The 23,530-nt window shown below is 41.4% G+C and overlaps 1 protein-coding gene across 1 annotated transcript; it reads right to left on the bottom strand.

Annotated features, from left to right (window-relative positions):
• Window positions 1-64: 64 nt before the first annotated feature.
• On the bottom strand, window positions 65-4,076 carry LOC139629428 (junctional sarcoplasmic reticulum protein 1). Its single transcript, XM_071492036.1, has 7 exons — window positions 3,855-4,076; window positions 3,139-3,239; window positions 2,258-2,286; window positions 2,026-2,101; window positions 1,305-1,439; window positions 1,123-1,220; window positions 65-1,017 (listed from the first exon to the last, which is right to left on the bottom strand). Exons 1-7 carry the CDS (start codon window positions 4,001-4,003, stop codon window positions 643-645), a joined length of 963 nt encoding a protein of 320 aa, XP_071348137.1. The 5' UTR covers window positions 4,004-4,076; the 3' UTR covers window positions 65-642.
• Between the last annotated feature and the right edge of the window lie 19,454 nt (window positions 4,077-23,530).

Below are 23,530 nucleotides of genomic sequence, written 5' to 3'. Positions count from 1 at the left end.
AGTGATCGTGTGAGTGGGTCATAGCAGAAGAGACACATTTTTGAAAAAGAAGAGCAACACTACAGACATTCCTGAAACATTTATGCGCAGAATTAGTTGTAATCATAAAAGCATGAATTCACAAAGAAAACCCTTTAACTGGGCTCTTGAAGCAGATCTCAGATGATACAAGTGGGGGTCAAAAATGACATATTGGTCAAAATTTTGATTAAAAACACAAACTTGATCCTCGTCTATATTCTTTCCCTCCTGTATGAATGAAAGAGTTCAGGCTTCATACTATCAACGGTTGAATGTACTGGCACCCTTCATAAGTGACTGACTACAGAGGTTTCATGTCTTTTAACACCAAAGAGAGCAATCAATTAATGACATGAACATTTTAAATGCAGCATTTTCAATTCCATGAAAATGCAAACAACGATCAAAGCTCTTTCACACAAAATCATTAATCAAGCAAAGCAACAAAAGGCTGTAACACAAGGTTTCTGTTCGGCCATGTAACTGGAAGCACAGATTATTTTTGAGTGTCTGGTAGTATTTGAATAATTTGACTGAAAGAAATGGATAAAATTTTTACCTCCTTTAATAAATGTTAGGTGAGTTAGAAAATGAACTGGCGTTTGACACAAAAAGAATCAATCATTCCCTTTGAGACTTTTTCTTCTCTTTCTTTTCCTCCAACTTTCTATTTTTCTTGGGCACTGTCTCCTCATCACCTTCATCTTCTTCACCTGCTGCTTCTTCAGGGTCCTTTTTATCTCTCGCTTTCTTGTCTCTGGTTTCTTCATCCCTGGTTTTCTTGACTCTCCTGTCCTTTAATTTCCTGTCCCTTTGCTTCATGAGTTTTTTGTCTGTCAGCGGCTTGTTTCTGAGACCTCTTGATGTTCGTGCCATTGCTCCTTTCTTTGACCTCCCTCTTCTGACTTCCCCATCGTCGTCCTCATCCTCCTCATCGTCTTCGTCATCAAAATCTGGCAGCCACCAAAACATGACTTCCCACAGAGATGTCTCAGGCTGGGGTGGGGGGCACACACATGAAGTGGGTGAAACAATATATACTAAATGTTCTGGCTTTCATTTTGAGATTGAATAAAGGAATTAATTACAACAGTAATTCACCTCTGGTGGTTGCCCTCTGTGCCGTAATGTGCCTGACCGTCTCACCGTCAGTCCAACTTCTTCCTCCTCCTCTACTGTCCCCTGACCACGCAAAGTTTCTGTTTTTAAAAGAAACCACTCAGTTACATCGGGCATGCAGTTTTTATACACCACATTTAACATTTTCTTGCTAGTCTACTTGCCATGAAGCCTCTGAAAGCCTGAGGTGAGCACCAGGATGGTAATGGCCACAAACAGACATCGGTTCAGAGTGACATTCTCCCACGGTGTTTCAATCTGCGTCAGGTTTTGGATGGACAAGGTTTTATGCAAGGATGCTGAGGGTGGATGAGAAGGAGAAGGAGAGTGTCAGAATGTATGAAAAATTTCGAGGAAAAATTTGAGAAATATACTTATTTGCTTCCTTGCTGAGAGTTTGATGAGAAGATCTCGACCCCTGTCGTGTCCGTATGCTCAATATGAAGCTACAACCAGCAGCTGGTCAAACAAAAACAAGATCTAACCTAATTAACACATTTTTGTTTGGTTAATTCGTACTAAAACCTGAGTGTAAAAGCAACATTTTGCTATTTTTTTTATATGCCGGACTACGTCTTGGAAGGGTGGCGTGACCTCACCAGCATTATATAACCCTCCTTGAAACAGCAACTGTTGTTTTTACGCTTTACTTTTTGTACAGATTAGATTGAATTTGTGAGCATTTGAGCTGCTGGTAGTTGCATTGGACCTTTGGACAGAGACAAGGTCACTGTTTTTTGTGCTAACTTAAACTATTTGCGGGCTCCTGCCTCCCATACAGACTCAAAAGTGGTCGCAGCAAGTGAATCGACATATTTCCCAAAATGTTGAACAATTTCTTTTAAAATCTGACAAATGTTGCAGAGAAGGGAAGGAATGACTCACTTGTTCTGGGGATGCTGGGTTCTCTGGGTAAAGTCTTGAGCTCTGCCCTTGGTTGCTTTGAAAGTGGAGCCATTTCCTATTGGAGAACAAGATTAGACAGACAGACAGACAGACAGATAGATAGATAGATATATAGATAGATAGATAATTAAATAGATAGATACCTTATTAAACCCTTGGGGAAATGGGGCTGTACACACATTGAAAAATTGTTCATGTTGGTTCAACTCACCTCTCTGATTTTTCTTGTAGCATACATTTCTGAAACAGACAGATGGAGATTTACTGATCATAAACCATAAACAACAAAAGCCCAAACAACCATTCCCTCAATCTGGAGTTTATTTGTCCACATATATTTAATGTAGGCCTATACTCATAAATTCCTGTTGGCCGAACATATGTTTCATTTTGTTAGTATAATTTACTCAACTATAAGTCTGGGCCACTGCGGCAAAGTTTAGGCTAAATGCCTACTAGAGATATAACCTTTTTAACTCTGTGAGGCTGTACTTGGCACAATGGTGCTATGGGCTAAATGCTAACATAAGCATGCTAACAGTTACAATGCTAACATACCTAATGTTCAGCAGCTTTATTGTTTACCATCTTCTTAGTGACCATCTTCTTAGTTTAGCATGTTGGCATGTAAACATTTGCTAATTAGCACTTAACACAGAGTACAGCTGAGGAAACCGAAGTACCGGAGCAATTCAAATCTTGACCTAATGATGGTTCCAGATGAAAAGTCAAGAGATCACCAGAGTCATTAGGATGTAATCTCTGAGGTCCATAAAAGATGGTACCAAGTATTTTTAGTCTGGACCAGGCTTACTAGACTTTCTAGAGCGTTGTCTCACAAGAAGGAGTTTGTGTGTTTAGATGAGTCTTACAACCCACTGACTGCTGACATGATCTGAACATTGTGTCCAACACAGCTGAGGTGCATTATCACTGTGTCGCCTATGACCAGGAGTCATATTTCAGTGGTTCCCCCGAGCTGCTGCTCCCAAGTATTTATAGAGTTGTACAATTTATATGCACAATGGATGAAGGCTTTTATACGCAGGCATTACAAATTTTGTGTGTTTGTTTGTGCGTGAGTGCTGCCACCTGGTCTCTGGATCTGTCGAACAGGCTTCTGTGGAGGAGGATCTGCTCTTGGCGGCCCGAACTCCTCCTCAAATGTCTCATAGCTTTCTTCCATCCCCTCCCTGAGACAGAGAGAGAGAGGAAGATGGAAGAAGCTGAAAACTAAGTTTGTTTTTAAAATGATTTAGCATATTTGACATGCACATATCACACAAAGCTGTAGTCAGAGGCCAGCTCAGTTGATGGATTGTTGATATTTTTAGAAATGCTTATCTTGCCAGCTGTTACGTGCCAAAAACAAGATGATTCAGTGGCTCACAATGTTACTGCCATTGTTCTTATCACTGTTCTTTACTCTGTATGTAGAAAAAAAAGATATTTCCATTGTCTCATCGCTGCTTCATTTTGGCTGCTCAAAACAATATGAGTAAAAGGTCAACTTCTCCAGTTTATGAATAAAACTGAAGCAATTTCTTGACCTTCACATTTGCAGATGAATTCTGTGAGGCCCTTGAGTGTGAGGCCCCAATGTCTTACATGACATTTCTAAACAGACATAGAGCTAATGTCCTAGCCACTATAAATAGATGAAGCAATGCCGCTGGAGAGGCAGGTGGATACACACTGCATATAACTAAAACACAAAAAGAAAAATGCCTGATGTTATTTCTATACCACTGTCTAGCTTCTACTATGATGAAGCATAACCTTTGACCCTGATTGAAATAAAGACCTACCTGCTTCCACATTTGGGGTCCCCTGGGCAGCGTCGGGGAACCTTTGTCACAGAGGCCCGTTGTTCCTTTGCTGAGATGGCAGCAGAGTCATGCTCTAAACTGTCTGATGGCCAAGCACAGGTGCTGGAGAATGAAAAAACAAAAAGCATTGAGTGTCATTCAGAGGCGTTCACTGAGGCAGGGTTGACATTACCACGCGGCATACAGCTGTCACATCCCAGGAAAGGGCTGAGAAGGGAAAGAAGGCCACAGGTTGTACCAAGTTGTGGTAAACTGTCAGCCATGTTGGAAAAACATGTTTAAAATTTTGTCTTATTTGGTATCAAAGGAGTAACACTGCATCAACCCAACATATTTCGAACAACTAGGGCAACACATCCATGAATAAAAAATGCAAAATTGCTTTAGTTTTTTGCATTTAAAAAAATGTACAAAAAAGTGCCACAACTGTAGGTTGAAGGTTTTATTTGAGATGCTTTGGACCCTCTTCCTTTGTTTTCTGAAAATCTGTTTCATAATTCACCAGCAGAGAGCGCCACTGTACTTTGGAGATAGGCTTTATATGTGTTCTGCTCTACAGATGATGTCTGTAGTCTGTCAGACAGACTGGTCATCGTGCAGATTTACTGAAGGAGTGACACATTTCATTTTTATGAGCTGACAATCAGCCATGCCTTCTGTATCAAGCACTTCTGACACACATGGTCGTTTTGTCAATTTTTCTTTTCATCAGAATATATTCATGTAGATACTTCCGTGCATCTTTCCTCAACCCATATCATCCACTGAATGAGGCAACTAGGTATCCTGATGCTGTGTGTGTCTATTGTGAAGCTTTGAGGCAAGCTCACCTCTTTACACGACATATAGGCCACTAACAAGGAGCAGTGTGAGCAGAAAAGGTAAAGATGATTGGGTTGCATCAGGGTGAGGTGGTTGCAGGCCACCTTTGGTGTTGGTAAACAGACTAGTGGCAATGTTGACTCATACATTTGCTGGGACTTTTCCAGCTGAATCACACATCGCTGTACCCAACAGTAATCACACTGAATTGGACATAAGGTGTGTAACCTTTGCCGTGGGTTGGCTGACCAAAATAAAAGCAGGGTGTCAAATGGTACCCAGAGCTGCATCATATGACGCATCATTTATTCATATGACATATAATGATACAAATCATGTTTTATTCATCAAATGTTTTTGACTATCTTGCCAACATCAAGGTGTCTGAAAATGTTTCCTGTTTCCTTATATACAGTCCATCCATCAGTCATGTGACTTATAAATCACCATAGATACTGAGACTACAAGAAATTACCATCATCTTATTACAAGAGTTTTCAGTTATGCTGGCTCTGTGGATGGTCTTATCAATTGGTTGTTCTACTTTGTTTGTTGAGCTAATTAGCACATTATAGCATGCTAACATGCTAAACTAAGATGGTGGACCTGATAACCATTATACCTACTCAACATCAGCATGTTAGCATTGTCAATGATGAGTGTGTTAACCTGCTCATATTAGCATTAAGCTGAAAGCACTGTTGTATCTATAAAACCTCCCAGAGCTGCTAGCATGGCTGTAAATTCTTACATTTGTTACAAAAAGCCATATTTACTTTTGGATTATGACATTTACGGGGGAAATATAAATTCATATTTATCCAAAACATAGTATGTTCAAATTTCCTCCAGGTCAGAATACTTAAATCTTAAAATCTTAGCTAAAATAAAGCTGACTAATTTTTTTAGTTTGCGTATGCTTGTTTCTCTTGGGAGTTAACAAGTGACTCCTTTAACTCAAGGTCATATTGTCTCAAAAAAGGGGGGGGAATATAATCTGGTTGACCGCAAAAATGATCTCAGGTTTATTTCCACTGCCTTGTCAAGTGCTATACACATGTAATCTGTGTACAGATTGTTATGCATTTATGTGCGGATGTGTTGCACATTCACATAGTCTAGTAGACAGAACGCACACTGAACACTACAGTGGTATCATGTGTTCTTTCAATCATATTATAATGAGCTTGTCTTAAAATGAACTTGTCTGCAGACTTAATTGACCAAATGCACATTCTCACTCCGCTGATTTGTCACTGCTTATTAGTCCCTGGGATATGGCCTCATAACTAGTTAGAGCTCATCATTTGTGTGAACAGTTCTTTCGATTATCACTGATGGATAAATTGATTTTTCCAAATTAAGCTTAACACAATCAAAATGAGTCTGCAGATTGACATATTTCCCCTTTAATGTTGATGACTAATCAAAGTTCCTTCCATCTCATTCTCCGCTCATGGCGAGGTAAGAACAAAATGTGAAACTCTGCCAAGTTTGGGCCAAAGTCTTAAAGAATGTTTCAAGGGCAAAACAGGCCTCCTGTGGGCACATTGTGCCCAATAAAGTGAGCAAACATTGCTCCCGGATATCTACGTTCCAAATTCAGGCACTGGAGAGATGCGAGCTTGGTGAAGCTCTTTGTCCCCTTTTGTCCTTACATAATGGGGACTGTGCTCAGAGGACACACTGACTGTTCAGCACCCAGTGGGAGCTGCTCTATGCCCTCGCTCACTGAAGAATATGGTGGAGCGTGAAACAACATTAACTGTAGTCTGTTCGGAGCTCACTGGCTTGAATGACTAACGGGGACTTGAATTATTATTGGATTTAATTAATTTGCTTTGGTTTGCAGACATTGTGAAAGAAAAGCTGATGTGTCTTTAAAAGCTATCTTTTAAAGAGTGGTAAGAGTCTGACTTAAGGCCTCAGTATGCTTCAAAGCTGACAATCTGACAGTTTCGACCAATTCATGAAACAACTAGTTGTGTGTAAAGAGGTAAGAAACCAATGCAGGTTTTGAACGTTTCTCTGAAGCTCTGAAGCTCTACTTTTTCACTCTACACACAGTTGCCTCTGTCATTTCTGTGTATAACTGAGTGAAATGACGATGGCTTTTGAGGAGAAAGTGTACACCGCTCCACTGAGTCCTGTTCCTTGGCTATTTGAGTGTGATCGTTCTGTTACAAATGCTTATGCTGTTGCATTTCATACAAAGAATTATTTAAGTATACTGAGCCTTTTAATTCACTAAAATGAAGAGTAGCAACTAGTTTTTACGGTTATGGTGATTTCATTTATGTATTTTTTAAAAAGTTTTTTTCAGGGCTCTCAACCATGTCATGTGATCTTCAGCAAATGGAGTGTGGTCACCTGTCATGGAGTTGCAACTGTTAACATGCAAACGTAGTAGCTGTTGCGATATCATCCATAGCACATCTTGTCTGTGTTGGTAAGCATGAGGGGCCAATTCTTAACCTTGGAAACATGTCAACTTGAAACCTCCAAACACTGAAAGCTCTGGAAAAAAAGCAAGCGAATGGCTCTCGATTAGGGATTGCTTTTCCAATATATCAACACAGTTTCCTAAGAAAAATGCTGCATATACTGCAGCATCTGATTGAGTTTGCCAGCAACTACACTTTCTGCCCATGTCTCCCTTTCTGAGCAGCTGTAAAAGAAGATGATAGACCCGATCAACCTTTGCAAGCTAGAGTGGAGCAGGAAAACAAGGATACCCCCTGCCAGGCATTCGGAAGGAGGGAAATGCCAGAAATGTGGAGAGAAGTGTGATGAATAAAGTTGCTTCATAGTCTACAATTGACTTCATCTCAATATTCATAACTTAGAATACTTTATGAACTTTTTTCAATCTGTGGAGACTTACGGACTGACTATATAAACAGTTAGGGAATGGAGAAGGCAGTTGAACTTCACTTAGATTTCAAAGGTAGGGAGTCACCACCACTTCCTTGTCTTGCTGGTTTATGAAGCTGGTAAATCTGAATTAATTATACTTTTGTGCTCATAGTTACTGAAAATAAACTGAGTGGTTAAATTGTGGATAATTTATCTGAGCCAACGAGGTATATCATGTCAATAGTGACAAACATTTATGATTTTGTACATGCTGCCATGCTGATTCACACTAATGTCAGCAGGTCGCTGGCGACCTGGTTTTTAAACATCTAAAATCCTCAAATAATAATGCAGAGTATGTGTCTCCCGTTGGGCGACATAAAGTGGGAACTGCACCGTCATTCAGAAATAACAGTGTTGAACTGTGCCTGGTTTTTTTTAAACAATCAGTGGGTTTTCCGAGGGAACCTTGTTAAAATGAACTCCAGCCACTGAGTTCTTTCTGGTTCTGCTGAAGCAGACAAAGAAGAACATTTCTGGCAATATTTTTCCTGCCCTTCATTTTAAGTAGTCGTGTGCTGTGCTCCGCTGCCAGCCAAGTTTGCAGGGAGTGTCCAGCTTGCAGGTGAGGCACTGAAGGACCCAAAAGGTTTTCTAATGAGGCATTTCATGCAAATGAGAAGTGTTTTTTGTCCTTACAGAGGTAGTCCATTTGGCATGTATTTTGAGCCTTGTGACTTTCTGGACTATATATGCACAAAAGCTTTATAGCACACTATAGGAAAGGGAAAACTCGGAAAAGAACAAGAGGTCCTCTTTAACATTACAACCAAACGGTTCCATTCAGCTTTTTCTGGAGCGCTCAGCTTCACTGAGGATGGCATGGTGGTGTAGTGGTCAGCACTATCGCCTCACACGGAAAGAAGATTCTGGGTTTGTACCCCAGGTCTTTTTGTGTGGAGTTTGCATGTTCTTCCTGTGTCTGCATGGGTTCCCTCCGGGTACTCCGGCTTCCTCCCACAGTCCATGCAAAGACATGCACGTTAGGTTAACTGGTGACTCTAAATTGCCTGTAGGTGTGAATATGAGAGCAAATGGTTGTTTGTCTCTGTATGTCAGCTCTGTGAGAGACTGGCATCTTGTCAGGGGTGTACCCTGACCTCGCCCAATGTCAGCTGGGATTGGCTCCAGCCCCCCTGCGACCCTATACAGATTAGCGGTATAGATAATGGATGGATGGGCTTCACTGAATCAACCCTCTATGGAGTAGCATCAGCATCTCCCATTCAAATTATTTTCATACAGAGAATGTTGAATGTTCAAATGAGGAATATGGAATAGAGGTAATTTACTGTACAGTATTTCTGCATAATATATGTTAGAAAAGTGTGTTTAGCATAAAATACGTGTTTGCCTTGTGTGAAAGTGTTATGAGGCTAAGTTATACATGCACTCACAAGTGTTTTTCTGCTCTCGATGTTGCTGACCCAGCAGCACATGTCCCCTTAGAGGCTTTATGCTGTATGTATAGAATAAAATGAACTCATAAATGTCTTTAATGTTTCATATAAAACATATTTTGAACTGTTTTTCTCTCATTTTATTTAGTCTGGTATTTTCACAGCTTCATTAACTTTATCACTACATGCCATTTTAAATAAAACCATTAAAAACTCTTTTAAAAAAGATTATTATGCACAAAGCAAGCAGCTGCTACCCTGAGAGTAAGTCAGTGGGCCTGAACCAACAACCCTCATTTGTCAGACAGCCTCATAGGACAACCTGCCCTCTTTCCAGCGCAGTGCTGACAGTGAAAAACCTGTATTTGAAGAGGAATGACGCTGGATCCACAAGGATTCAGTCATATGTCTCAGAGCTGTTCGCCTTTCACTTTGAATCTCGAACCAAAGCCTTCATGTTCTCTTGGAGCCACTGTGGGAGTCGTGTGTTTCTCTGCAGCTCTGTATCTTTTCAGGCAGCTCACTCAGCCTTTGATCTTTCAGAGACCACAACATGTAACTGACCAGATCGTGAGTATGAGTCCTCTCAGGTTCATGAAGGAGAGCACTGCTAATCCAGACTGTGTCCTTAGGCAGATAAATGTTCAAATGTCCAAACAATTCGATAATCCGTCCCTCATTTTCCCATCACGGGAGGGGGAAACAGAGGTGTAACATCCAGAGAGATATGTCTGGGAATGAGATGCTGGGACATGCTGGTGGACGTCTCTGGCAGGAGCTAAGGGCTGATTGGAGAAGAAGATTAGGCAAAAGATTTTCCATCATGTGCAGGCTATGTGCTTCCTCCCATTGATCTTTTTTGCGAATTCTCTTGAAACCTTGCTTCATCATTATGGGATGAGTGCACAGAAGATCCAGGGAGGATGAGAGAACTGAGAAGCCAAGAAGAGAGAAGAGTAATTGGTTAGAGATATTGGATTTCCTAAAAGTCAGTGGAAATCTAATTGGTATGTTTGACTTTGAATATTGAATTCAACTTTATCATCTCCCTGCTACAGAGCCCGTTGCCTAGTTTAATGTAACTTTGATGCTGAGGTGTTAAGATATTGAATTCATTTAGTTTTAGTGTACTACACCTTGTCTTGTGTGGTATTGCCTTCTCTTTCATAACCTTTCCTCACAATTTTCACCTAATAAAACTGGCTCAAGACTAATTCTTTTATGTCTGTTTCTCTTGGGAGGTATAACCTAAATGATGGGCCCTTTTCTCAGAAACCAATCACTTCACTTTCACAGTCAAACACCAGAGTTGCTTGGCCTTACAGATTTCTCCCCCTCCCTCTTATCCTCTCTGTCTCTCATTGTGTCTGCAGCCCACTTTATTGATGGATTAATTTGTCCAGAGACTGTACAGCGGTCTCCCGAGTGCCATGTATATTAATTACCATCTATTCATCTGAGGCTGTTCTGCCTTTGAGCATGCTCCAGAGCAGCAGTTCCAGGCCAGTGCTTCGCAGCTTCTGTCACGGCCCTAATGCTCTGGCAGAAGCATGTGTAACTGTGGGACCTGAGTAATGTGAAACCTCACGCGCAGAGGAAGAGTATGATTTATTACTGCTGCTCAGCACTGGCCAGGTCATCAACATCTGGAAGATACACCGCGCACTCAAGTCCGGACATGATCACATAATGAGCGCATTATAAGATGCTTTTTGCCTTCATTGGGGTCTTGATCCCCCCCCCCCCCCCCCCCCCCAGTCACACATGTTCATGCATGTTAGTTGTACGGGCCTATAATCAATAACTCATTCCAGTGTCTTAAACTCATTATGAATTTGTGAAACTGCAAGGCAATTTCACATGAAGTGCGCGGGGTTGCGTACACATGAAAGAAAATACAAGGGGGTTCAGATTGGTTGGTGTTAATTCTGTTATTAGTTTGACTGTTTGATGTTGATGCAGACAGAGAAGTAATTTGCACCCTGATTCCCACTCCACCACCACCACCACTACCACCACTCCTCTGAGCCCAGAAAATAGAGAATTGCATGGACAGGTAGTTTTCTCTCTCTCAGAATACAAGCTAAGGCTCATGGTGCACTCATTTTTCCAGAAACTTGGCTTTTATTCCTCCATTGCTATCTCTCTCTCATATTACAGCTGTTAAGAGGACGGACTGCTGCATGGCAACATCCTAAACCTCCTCTTACTCATTTATCAACCTTCTTCTCAGACTAATCAAAAGCCTATCACATGCACTTACATTTTTTTTGCCTGTCTGAGCCATCAGTGGCAGAGTTCAGCCTGTGCTCTTAGAATCCTCCAGATTTTTTGGGGAAGATTTGGTAAGTTACAGAGGGGCAGGTGTGACAAAATGTCCTATACAGTTAGCAGGCCTGTAACACTTAGATATTTTACTAAAGTAGGCAGTAGGTAAAATACTGTTTAAGTAAAGAATATATTTAAATGTAAATGTGAGAAGTAGGTTATTAAAAACAGAGGTTTTTGAGTGTAAGGGAGCCCTGACCAAAGCCAACAGACAAAACACACTTTTGAAATGAAATCTGACTTTTAAATATGTCTGAGTTTGAGATTCAGTTGAGAAAATAATCCCACTGGAAGGTCCTTTTTCATAGCTGCTGTGGAGTTTTCAATCGTATCACATATTTTTATCTGCACTGGCGACAGCCAGAGCCAGAGGCATATTGTTTTCAGGTTGTCTGTCCGTCTCTCCCATTCTCGTGGACATGATATCTCAGTAACACCTTCATGGAACTTCTTCAAATTTGGCAAAAACATTCACTTAAACTAAAGAATGAACTGATTATATTTTGGTGGTCAAAGGTCAAAGTTCAAGGTTAGTGTGACCACACAAAACTTTTTAGCGATTACCCAAGACTTCACACAGCAATTATGACAAAATCTCAGAAAACACTTAACATTTAATATGACTCTGGATAAGCAGGAATATTACCTCTCTAATCTGAGTGACAGATACAACCACAAGGCGATAATTCTATTTCTTTCCTTAAACTGCTACACAATTTCATGACAACTGGGCAAACTCCATCTGCTGATGAAATCACTGCAATATGATCAAGAACTATTTCTATATGGCTTCCTCTGAGGAGGTTTGACTGAGCGATGGGCTCTTCTCATTTGTCTTTTCATTACAAAAGCATAAAAGACTGTACCACAGAGTGTGTGATCAGATGCCAATCAGTTGACAATAAAAAGAGATACGTAGATGTTGACAGGATTTATGCAGCTGTGATGTACATTTGTGAAGCAGCACAAAAGCCTGGAGATTTCATACTCATGAAAATGGAGAATTTCACATTGCAAAAATTGCATTGCATTTCTATTCTTTTATATTGTGTCTCTATTTTCTATCTTTATTTAGTCTTATTGAGAAAGCTGCTATGCAAACGAAAAGGAGGCTGCTTTGGAGAGAGGCTTGAGAGACAATGGTCGCCACTGTTGCCATTTTGTAGTCCGATTATTATTCACGTCTGCTTAGCTTCATTTGTGATCTCAATTATGACGTGTGTTGCTGCCTCATTTTGAAGCTAACATTGCTACCATTTTTCTTTCCTTTCCCTGAGATACATTATCCTCTGCGCCCCTCGAAGCCTCGTTCCCTCCACTGTTTGTGTGTGAGCAGCCTTTCAGCCGCTCCCTGGTTGTCAACTGATTGTAGATAATTACAGCTATTTGACTGCAGCTTTCACTGCTAGTCCTTTCTGGAGGCACTTACAGAGGGAGAACATGCCAAGCGGGGGCCCTTAACTGCCTCTGCAGATAGCTACAGGCACAATGGCACAATGAGTGTGATGGAATATATATCATATATCTGACTTGTGCTGGTGCTATCAGGTATCCATGCATCAAACCGTCCTATATGGATAAACACCCTATATCTATACAGCAGAAGTTTGCATTGATTTATTACCTGAAACACTAAGACTGAGGGAGAAATGGCAAAGATACAATATATGACAAACCTAAATATTAAGTGCTGCAACTCAGTACTGCAGCAAATTATAAAATCATTCCCTTATTTTCAAGATCCAAGCATTTTCAAGAAGACACAGAAGCGTTTGAAACATAAGTAAAAATAGCCACACTTGGCATGAATGTGCTGTTATATTGAGGAGAAGAATAAAATACATCTAGACATAATTTGGTGGAAGTCTCAGTAGAAATTGAGTTCCTTCTCGCTCTAGTTTTGTAGGAACTGGTCCCTTCTCTCACATATTATGAGCCTAATCCTGGTTTGAAGGAATGTAATTGTTCTCGAGCTGTCGTACATTAGCTACATGCCTCTCAGCTCAGTGCTATATCCAGAACAGTAGGAATGAGTCAGACTCTTTATGATGACAGCTCTCCTCGTCTTTCTCAGTCTCCCTCTCTTTCTCCCACCGCCTGTCTGACACTTTCTTCTCTTCCCCTTCTTTTTTGCCTCTGCTTGTTGTCTTCTGTGTCCTCCCTCCCTCCCTTCTTTGTCATCTCCTGCTTACATAAGCTGCGTTGTGTGCAGTGACAGCGGAGACTTGAGGACTCATCACTGTCTATCTCCTTGTTTCTTGGGGAGCCATGACAGCTGCACACTTGACCACAGGCAAAAGTGGATAATAGCAAGAGAGATCAAAGCAGAAAAGATAACAGACACATGCACTTTCTCTTTCCATCTCTCTCCCACATACCCCTCTTCTCTCTGACTCTCACTTAACATACTGTACATAAGGTGCATTACTTTCAAAGTGGGCCCAAAAGTCATATATGTACTGTATATATAGCAAAAGTGGGATAAGAACATGTCTGTAGGAGAAAAACAGCACATACATACAATAAGAATATTGAGAGCCGTTAAAGGATCAGTTAAAAAAACTTTCAAGGTCAATTCTCACATATCAGTGTCCCTATGTACACTGAAAGAGTTATTATTGCAATCACTTATTGTTGTCCATACTGGCAGTGTGCAGATCCCTTCCTAGTGCAACTCAGATGTAAGAGATGGGGACAACCCAACATTTCTTCTTCAGTGCACATTAGAGTATGTGAGCGTTGTTTTAAGCCAGGCGTGAAAAAAATCTGAACCCATCCAACAAGTTATAATTTTGATTTATTTTTTTTTACTGACACTTTAAAATTGTCCATTTTCCGTATTAACTTTATTAACAACAAAAAAAAGTTTAATCAAAAAACGTGCTCTATCAGTCTGTCAAATATTTAGTTGTTAAGTAACATTATGACAGGCTAACAAGAATACAAAGCAGCCACCGGTTTCAGTTTGTATTTAAGGGCTGTGAAATGAGGCAGCCAGAGAAAAAGCAGGAGATAGAGGAACTGTGGAGGGAAAGGTGGCAGTAAATGTAAGATTATTGAACTGAAATATGCCCCTGGTCTCCTTCAGGCTTGTATTGTCCTGGAAGGTGGAGATTCAGATGCACGCACATATGAACACACTCCACACACACGCACACACACACACACTGACAAATGAGCAAGCCTTTGCTTTTTGTTTATCTCCCTGCTGCAGGCACTCAGACAAACCCCCTCTGATTTAACATGCAGGCTCACATATGTGACTGTTATGCCCACTGAGGGTTTGCTGGCACCTGACGACAGACTTCTTATTGCCTGTTTGTTGGGCGTGTGTGCACATTGTACATGCCTGTGTGCAGCCATCAAAAAATTCTCTCAAAAACACAAGAACCCACAGTAATTTTTGAACATGCAGGATGCTTTCAGCCACATTTTATTCCCTGTTCAGCTGACTATATTGTTCTGCATGTGTTGCAGGGATGCTGTCACCTCCTTTGATTCATCCCTCCCTGGCCTATTTGCATGATTGTGACCCTGTAATGCCATCACAGATCATCTAGAAATTTTGGTGATTATTCATGTCCTTTTTTAAAGCGCTGGACTTGTGTGTATTTGGCAGTAACAGTAATCCAGGGAGCCAGATTTACAGCCCAGTTCTAAACAGAACAGCAATGAAAAATAACAATCAATATGCAGATCAATACAGGGGTGGAGGGGTGGAGGGGTGCACTAGTGACAGGGTGCTTGTGTACTGTATGTATAATGGAATGTATTTGTATTTGTGTTTCTGTTTATGTACACCTGCAGCTGGTGATAAGGGGGTGATCAATGTATGCCTCGCAATAACAGTTCAAGACAGTTTCCATTTCAGCTGTGCGTAGGAGTCCCACGCCAGGTGCCAAAATAAAATAAGATTACCATTTATTTTTTCAGTGCAGCAAGAGTGAAGTAATTAATGCAAACCCGAGCCTTGTTTATCAATGTTTTCTTTTCTGTATGCATGAAATGGCACAACACTTGACCGAGTGCTCGTTAATTTGTTAATATATCACAAGATAATTGGTGCCTCCTGCGAATGTAAACAGAGCTCAGAACTACCAAACCTCACTGCAGATATGATGAATTATAAAACAAAAAACAAATTGTGTTTTTTTTTTTTTTTTTTTCCCTGCCTTCACTTTGCCAAGGCAATAATTCACCGTGTGTGTGCTCTCTCTATAACAATGAGCCCTGTATCAGCTGTGGCTTGCTGTGCTGCAGCGCTCCCGGTCTCAGGTGTTAGGTGGCTGTGCCAGGCGAAAAGCAGCCCAGCCCGCATCAGCACACATCATCTATCCCCCTCAGTCTCACCGTCCGCTGGGAGATAGAGCTCTCATCGCTCACCCGTCTCCATCAGCCCCGGTGATTGGCTTATTATCAGATGTCCTGCACAGAGGAAGAATGGGCCATGCATCACTGCGCACATTGCTGCTCCCGCACGTACACACTATGCACACACGGACACACTGACTTCGCAAACGTACACATCAAGGGATCTAAAAGGATAACACCTTTTTTGTTCCTGTCAGCTGGAATAGCCTGGTGGGACTCAGGCATGCACTTGGATGTGAATACACACTGGTTCGCAAACACTGTGTATTCACATCCAACAGGAGCGTCTCAAACACACTGCTCAGTGTCACAATGTCTGTGCTGATGCCACACCATAAAAACCTGCTCGTTATCGTAGATACAGAAGTCATCTTGATGATAAATTAAAGTTATTTCACACGTCAAAGACAGTCACTGTTATCAGTCACTGTTAGTACCGCTCAGCATGTGAAAACAGTCATGTAATCTCCTTTGTTGTTATGAAGGGAGCTTTGTCATGTCTGAGAAAATAACCCTGAAGATGTCATAGTGATGTCATCAGGATTATCTAGATTTAGCTTAGAGATATCAAACTTTTAACAGAGAGCCTGGATCACCAACTAGGGTGTCGAATTCCTAAGATATGGCAAGGAGGGTGTAGCAATAGATGCTGGCCAGTTGCATTATGGGAAGTGAGTGTGTTATGAGTGCGTTTAATGAACTACAAATCTCCCCATACATGTTCTTTTGGAAGCCATAGATACCATGGCTGGATCTGCACGGCTGCAGCAGGCTATTTAAAGTACATAGAAGCCATAATGCCACATTACATCACATCACTGAATTCATAGTGCAGTCAGATGCACAGTGTGCCAGCTGTTAGTACCTGTCTCTTTTTATGGAAAGGTATGCTGGCTGTAGGTTTACAGGGTCTTTACCTGGCCTTGGCCATCTAAGATTAATCTTCTACTCCAAAATCTTTACATAAAATCATTACCAAAGGGGAAACAACAACAATGAGACAAGTGGCCAGGGCCTGTGCAGTGTATTGGCTGTGCTCTCCTTCTGCAGCTCTGGTGTAATAAACTGCAGTGTGCTGGAATAATCGCTCCGTGTTTCAGGCCTGATTTCACTTCAGCTATTGAGCGAGGACAGAGATAGACAAAGGCAGGGTGAGAAAGTGTGGTGGCACAAGCTCAGTGTTGAACTTGAGAGGTCTGGGGATCGGGATGCTATATCATGTGTAAGCTACATGTGGGTGTGTGGCTATGAAAATAGCAGAGGATATATTTTTCAGTCTGAGGTGAACGGAGGTAACCACCAAAAGCCTCAATAGTCTCCCACCTTCCTTCTCCTTTATCCTCTTTGCACAATCCTTTCATTTTCTGGCCTCTCCGCCATCGTGTCTCCAAATGCATGCTAATTCTGCAACCAATTTCATACTGTATTTCTGCCAAAGCCTCCATTTTCCCTTCACTTCTACCCACTCACTTGTCAATCCTCCTCTACTTCACGCTTTATATATTCTCATTTAGACCTCCCTCTTTCAGGCCAGTTAATCTCTTCCTCTGCTGCTCCAGTTCCCACCTTTCACTTTCGTCTTTTCCAGGATCTTTTCCTCTTTCTCTGCTCCATCCCTCCGTGCCTTTCTCCCTGACCTCCTCCAACCTGACTCTAAGCTTTCCTCCTCTAAACCCTGTGAGATACCCCGAGTGCTTAAACAGCATGGAGCTGCACCGCTTTTCTGAGGGCTCTGGGAGCACGAGGGTGTATGAGGTTCAGTCTCTTTAATGTTTGTGTGTGTGTCAGAGACTGTCTGGGGAGCTCTAAGTAGTACCGGTGGTGATTAATGTGCCGTCTTTTTCTCCCCTCATGCAGATCGGACATCCTGGTAGGGGAAAGGCAGCACAAGGACAGGAAATGGGGCGGCAGGAAAGGGGAAGTCAGTTAATGAAAGAATTAGTTTCTACTTATTTTAGAGGAGAAATGTGCCGATATGTCCATGTTGGATAGAGAACAACCTAGTTACGTTCAGTACTTGTGGTTTTTTTAGAGCAGAAGAGGTTCACGTCGTGTTCTTAAAGTTAATTCAGGGCAGCAGCAGAGGTTTAAAGGTGAGTAGAGGTCCTGAAAGTGTGGGTGGCAGCTGAATCAAGAAAACTTCTCACTGTTGCACCATTTTCTAATAAAGTGCCCTTGGGAAAAGTATATATTTTACTGCATATACTTTCCCATCCTTCCAAACTGCTGCTGGCTTCCACTCATTTAACAACAGTCTGAAAGTTAACTGGTAAAATACTCAACATTATATAGTTTGTTGGGCAATTTCCTCTCCCAACTTTGCCAAGTTTAATGAAACAAAGTTGCAATGTGCAGATATTGGAAAAATTTAGAGTTTTTAAAAATGCTGGAAGTAAATGTAATTCAGGGCAAAAGTGATCCTATAGTGGAGCAATGGAGGCAAATCGTGATATGCCAGAAATCTACAATGTGCCAGAATAACACTAGAAACAATGGACACATGCTTTTATACAAAGCCAGTTTTGGGATTCAGTGTGTTGCTTAAGGACACTCTGGCAGTTCAGAACAGGAGTCAAAGATCGACCCAGCTAAATTACAACTGAACGAGCAAATAGACAACCCACTCAAACACCTGAGTCCCATGTCAGCAACTAACCTATGAGTCACTTTTGCGTAATCCTTTAAAATGCAAGAAACCTTATTCTTGTCTTCTCGTTACAATATCCATATTTCCCTATACTGTCCAAAAAAGAAAAACCACCCATAGATGAATACGTACATAAACAGATTAAATGAAGCAGAGTCAGTGTTTACTCTGTCACCTAATTTTCACAAAGGACACCAATGTAGGAACTTGGAAAATGGTAGCCTGTAATTTAAAATGTTGCCAATTTGTAGTTACATTAATCATTTAAAATATATATATGGTCTTTCAATCCCCAGCTACTGCAGCCAGCAGAACTGTGTATGACTAAAGGGAAATGTTGGCACGCTGGATAATGCTGAGGTGTGAATATGTTTATTTGTGGAAGTTTAAGCTGAGGGGTAGATGAAAAGCCTCAGCCCTTCTTTTCTGGATGGATTCTTTAAAAGAGAGAACTTGGGTGGATGTGGTTATAAGGTGTGATTAAGGGCTTTGAAAATTAATTGCAATTCTCCCATGGAGGTCTGCGCTTGACTGCAGGTTATATTCTGCTTCCTAGAACTATAGAGCAGGTGGATGGAGGGGGATATAGACACGGAAATTAATTAAATTTCTCCCTCTCCTCCTCCTCTCTTTTTATGCATAGGACATAACCACTCACTGCTCATGACCACAGGGTTGAGAGCTGCTAAACTGGGAGGGGGGCAGAGAATAAAAGGTTAGAGTGGAGAGAGAGAGACATGCGGCAGCAGACAAGAGGCAGCAGGGTGATGATGGTGAAAGATTTATTACCGCCTTGTCCTTTGCTAACAGGTTACAACATGTAGTTATATCCACTGCCATGATTGTGTGTGTGTGTGTCTGTTGGCATTTGATAAACTTTTACTCATGTAGGGAAGAGTCATTGAGCTTTGTGGGACATTTGCTTCAACTTTACACCCGCCCAACACATCCATCTCTGCCACTGAGCTTTGTTACTGGAAACATCAGCTGCAGTTTTTAACAGTTTAATTTCCTACATTAAATGCTAATTTTAAAGGCCCTGAAAGCATATTTTCTCAGTCAGCTTTTCACTCTGAATAATGAAGTGTTACAGAATACGAACACACACATTTTTGGACAAACTGAACCATTATTCTTCAACTGCAAGTACTCACCACACCACCAACCATCTAGAGCCACAAAGATTTAGCCGTGCCGTGTTCTGGTGTGACCTGTTAAAAATAAATAATGAGGATGATTTTTTTTCTTAAATATTAACAGTTTCTTCACAGATATTCAATTTTACCAAATCTTCAGGGATTTTTAGGTAAACTAAGAAAAAGAGTTTTTAAGCAGAAATATGAAAAAACTGCTCAATTGAAACAAAATCAAGCAGCTAATTTTTTATTAGTAATTAATTCACTGGAAATATTAGTCTACACATATGAATTGAAACTGGCTTCCTGAGACAAATGACAGAATCATTCATTTCAGCAGATGCCCGAAAACTGCATGTTTACATTCACATGACAAATCATCTTAGCGGCCGTAAAAGCTATGACAGGAGCGAGGGAGGAAGTAAGATGACGTTATTATAGAGTGACAAAGTCCACAGAGGGAGAGTTGTGGGTGGATGACTGGCTGTGTCTGATATCACTCACTACTCCCAGTATAGTCCACTATACAGTTGTTATGAGATATAGAGAGGGAATGATTAGTGCCTGCACTATTGAAGCTGACTTGTGCTTGCTGTGCCACATTTTGCTTTGCATGATTTTATTCTTTTTGTTTTGAGTCTAATCAGGTTCAGTGTGCAGTGCGAAGGACTCCTCCCCAGCACAGGAGTCATGTATTTGATATCGGAAATCAAAGCAAGCTCATTGGTGGCTGTCACTATAAAGGTAGCAGAGCAGAGTGGCCTCAGCCTCTCTCAGAGTGGGTGCCTGGGTGGACTGTGGAGAACGCTGGCCCAGATAACTGTGCACCTGGATCGTCTCGGTGTGGAAAAGGAACTTGTAATATGGACTGTGGAAGGGCATAACCATCTTGTGGAGTGGAATATGTGGATCTTTTCAGGAAGGACCACCATCAAAGACAGGAGCCACTGTGTCCTCAGCTGGGGACGCTCCCTCTTAAACGCCCGAACTTGCCTAGAGCCTGCACCAGTTGGAGCACAGTTTGAGCTGATTCCACCCCATATTGATCATTGTGCTTTAAAGATAAAGAAAAGACAAGAAATAAATTAACCAAAGACTCCATCTGCGTTGTTGTGGTGGTTTTATATCTGGTCACTCCATTGAACTCTTTATCTAACTTTCACCTTTCGGTCTTAACACGGTGATTTTGCCATTTTGTGCTGGCCGAAAGTTTAGTGAGGCTTGTTATACCCTATATATGTTAGGATTAGGCCCCCTTGGGCTCTTGTTTTTCTCATATGCTCCTGTGTTTCCCTCTCCTCTTGTGTTTTTCCCCAGTCTGTCTTTTGGGTCTGTTTGTGTGTATGTGTGTGTAGCTGGGTGTGGTCTCCCAGTTTGCTGTTCCCTCCAGGGAATGGATGGATGGATGGATGGATGGATGGACTTTACTGATCGCATACTGGGAAATTCTTGTGAAATTCTTGTGTTACAGCAGCAAGTAATAAATAACACTCTGTACAACATAAAATAGAAGGCAAAAATATATACAACAATAAACAACACAAGTAAATAAATATAAAAAATATAATATGAATTTAAAAAAGTATAAGACCAGGGTTTTAAATATGCATGAAAGTATTCTCTGTCAAACAGAGGTGAGTTGTTGTACAGTGTTATGGCTTGGGGCAGGAAAGATTTCCTGTATCAGTCAAAAACACTCTTCCTCATCAGCCTCACCCTCGGCAGTATTTAAGACTGGCTCAGACCTCCACTCTTCGCTACATTGTGCAGTTACCTACCTCAGTATCATGTCCGCCCAGCTATTTTGACTCTTGTCCCTGTTTTGAAACTCAGTGTTTTTGACTGAATTTCTTTATGCCCCAGGTTTGGTGCTTCTGCTACTCTGCCTCACCCTGCCTGTCCGCCTGCCCGCCCAGCTACTGGAGGATCGATGGATTCAGACCCACTGCGACCATCAAATCCCACTGCCACCTGCCAGCCTGTTTCCCCCTGGAATCCATCTGGAGTCCCCTGATCACCTGGCCTGTCCCTGCACCTGTCTCCCTGGACTTATTCCCCATGTGCCCTCAACTGCTCTTAGTCTTCCTAACTTTACAAACTGTGCAATAAACACCCCTCGCTTGCTTGATCTCACACTTGTGTTCTGCTTGTGGGTCCTAAAAGCAAAAACCTCTAAACCTTACAATAAAGGGGACTCATAGTATCCCATAATACATTGTGAAAAGTAGTGTACAACCAGTGGTCACGATAACGAAGCAATATGTACCATCGTGTGCTCGCACTGAAAGTAAGAAAGTGGCGCAGAGAGAATGACCTCAGCAGTGTCCGAAAGTGTTTTCTCATCTGTCTCATCACTGGACAGTGAGCAGGGAGAAGTGAATGAGTGAGTGATTTTGGACATAACCTCTGGAGACTGCTGTTCATTTCCCGTTGCCTTCTGATTCTGTTTCTTGTAACCATGACAACAGTATTTCCTGAACCTTGAGGAGTGTTTATTATCGTAACCATGACAATGGAGCTCTCCTGACCTTAACAGAGTTCTGTTATTTCAACCCAAGCCACAGTGTTTCGCTAGACGTACCTGAGCCGTCTTTGTGCCTAAACCTAACAAAACCTTAACCACGGCATTGTCATCTCATAAAACAAATTTATTTTCAACAGTGATTCATAAATGGTTTTGGACAGCACAGACAAACGTCCTGCCAATATCTGTGTGAAAAAGCTCCTTTCCTACATTGTTCTACATTGCATGGACAAACAACTTATTTTGTTGTTAATTGTGGAGAACATTTATATGCTTTTATTCTGTTTCACATTTTTGCATTTGGATTGGAAGTGTAGTGACTCAACATTTTCCCAGTAATTATTGCAGTATTACACATACTAGTCCTACCCAGCGATTCCTTATCTGGGAAAATTTGGGAACTGCTAAATAAAGCTTTGCCAGTGTTTTCTTGTTTTCTGGAACCACAAAGATTTTCCCAGCTTCTCAGGGATTCACAGCAGCAACATCAAACAACAGCCACAGCATGCACTAATGTGTGTCTGTGTTACCCTTCACAGTGTGAGATTGGACCTTATTGTTGATTTTACACTCTGCATGTCATCCCCAGACATGGCTCCTGGTACATGAAATCCATTCTTTTCAACTAGCTGAACTCACCCACACATATGCACTTCTGATTACACTTTCATTTATTTGTTATATATCAAAGCCTTTTCTGAGAAACTCCAACATAATGTGCTTTTGTCTAAGTGTGTGAACAAAGTCAAGAATAGGTTTGGAATGTGAGAGAAAGATTGTGTTCTTCAAAGATGTGTGTGTATGTATATGTATATGTGTGTGTGTGTGTGTGTGTGTGTGTGTGTATTTGAGTGCTTTCAGTAGGTTTTTAATCAGGGCGTCACGCTCTTGGTTCCGATTAGGTACAGAAGGCAGGGCTCTCCAGCCGGCTGCTTCAGAACAACAACACCCTCTAAAAAGCAGATAATGCTTCAGCACTCACAGTCTCAAAGAAAATCAACAACTCTCCCTCTCTCTCTCTCTTCTCTCTCTCTCTTTTCTCTTCTCTCTATCTTTCTCCAGCACATCTGTGGTCCAAATCAGATCGATGCTGTGAGAAAATGAAACTCCATAATAACAGGAAGGTGAGAGCTGCCTCAGGTATGAGATATGTATCGTCACGTTAAAAAAAAAAAAAAAAAAAAGAAAAGAAAGGAAAACGAGAGAATCTAATATGAGGAGCAACCAATATGATTCAGTGTTATGTCCTCTGGCCCTCCACATGCCACAAAACATTTTCTAAGATCATCAGATGCAGAGCACACACACACACACACAGATATGTCTATAACAGTCTGTAACACACTGCGAGAAATGCACAGCCACAGTAATTGTGTTTTTGTGTTTGCGCTCCTGCAGTGACAATATGTGATCCTCACACTTCATCCCAAATGTCACAAGACATTATTCTTGTTTCTTCCCATTAATTGACTCATCTTTTTTTCATTTCATCTCCAGCCAGCATGTACAAG

This window comes from Trachinotus anak, unplaced genomic scaffold, assembly GCF_046630095.1.
Source record: "Trachinotus anak isolate AG129_WGS33_773 ecotype Australia unplaced genomic scaffold, CSIRO_AGI_Tana_v1 ptg000012l, whole genome shotgun sequence".
In the NCBI taxonomy this organism is placed as follows: Eukaryota; Metazoa; Chordata; class Actinopteri; order Carangiformes; family Carangidae; genus Trachinotus; species Trachinotus anak.
The sequence above is the reverse complement of the archived record's forward strand: the minus strand, read 5'-3'. Positions and strand labels throughout refer to the sequence as shown.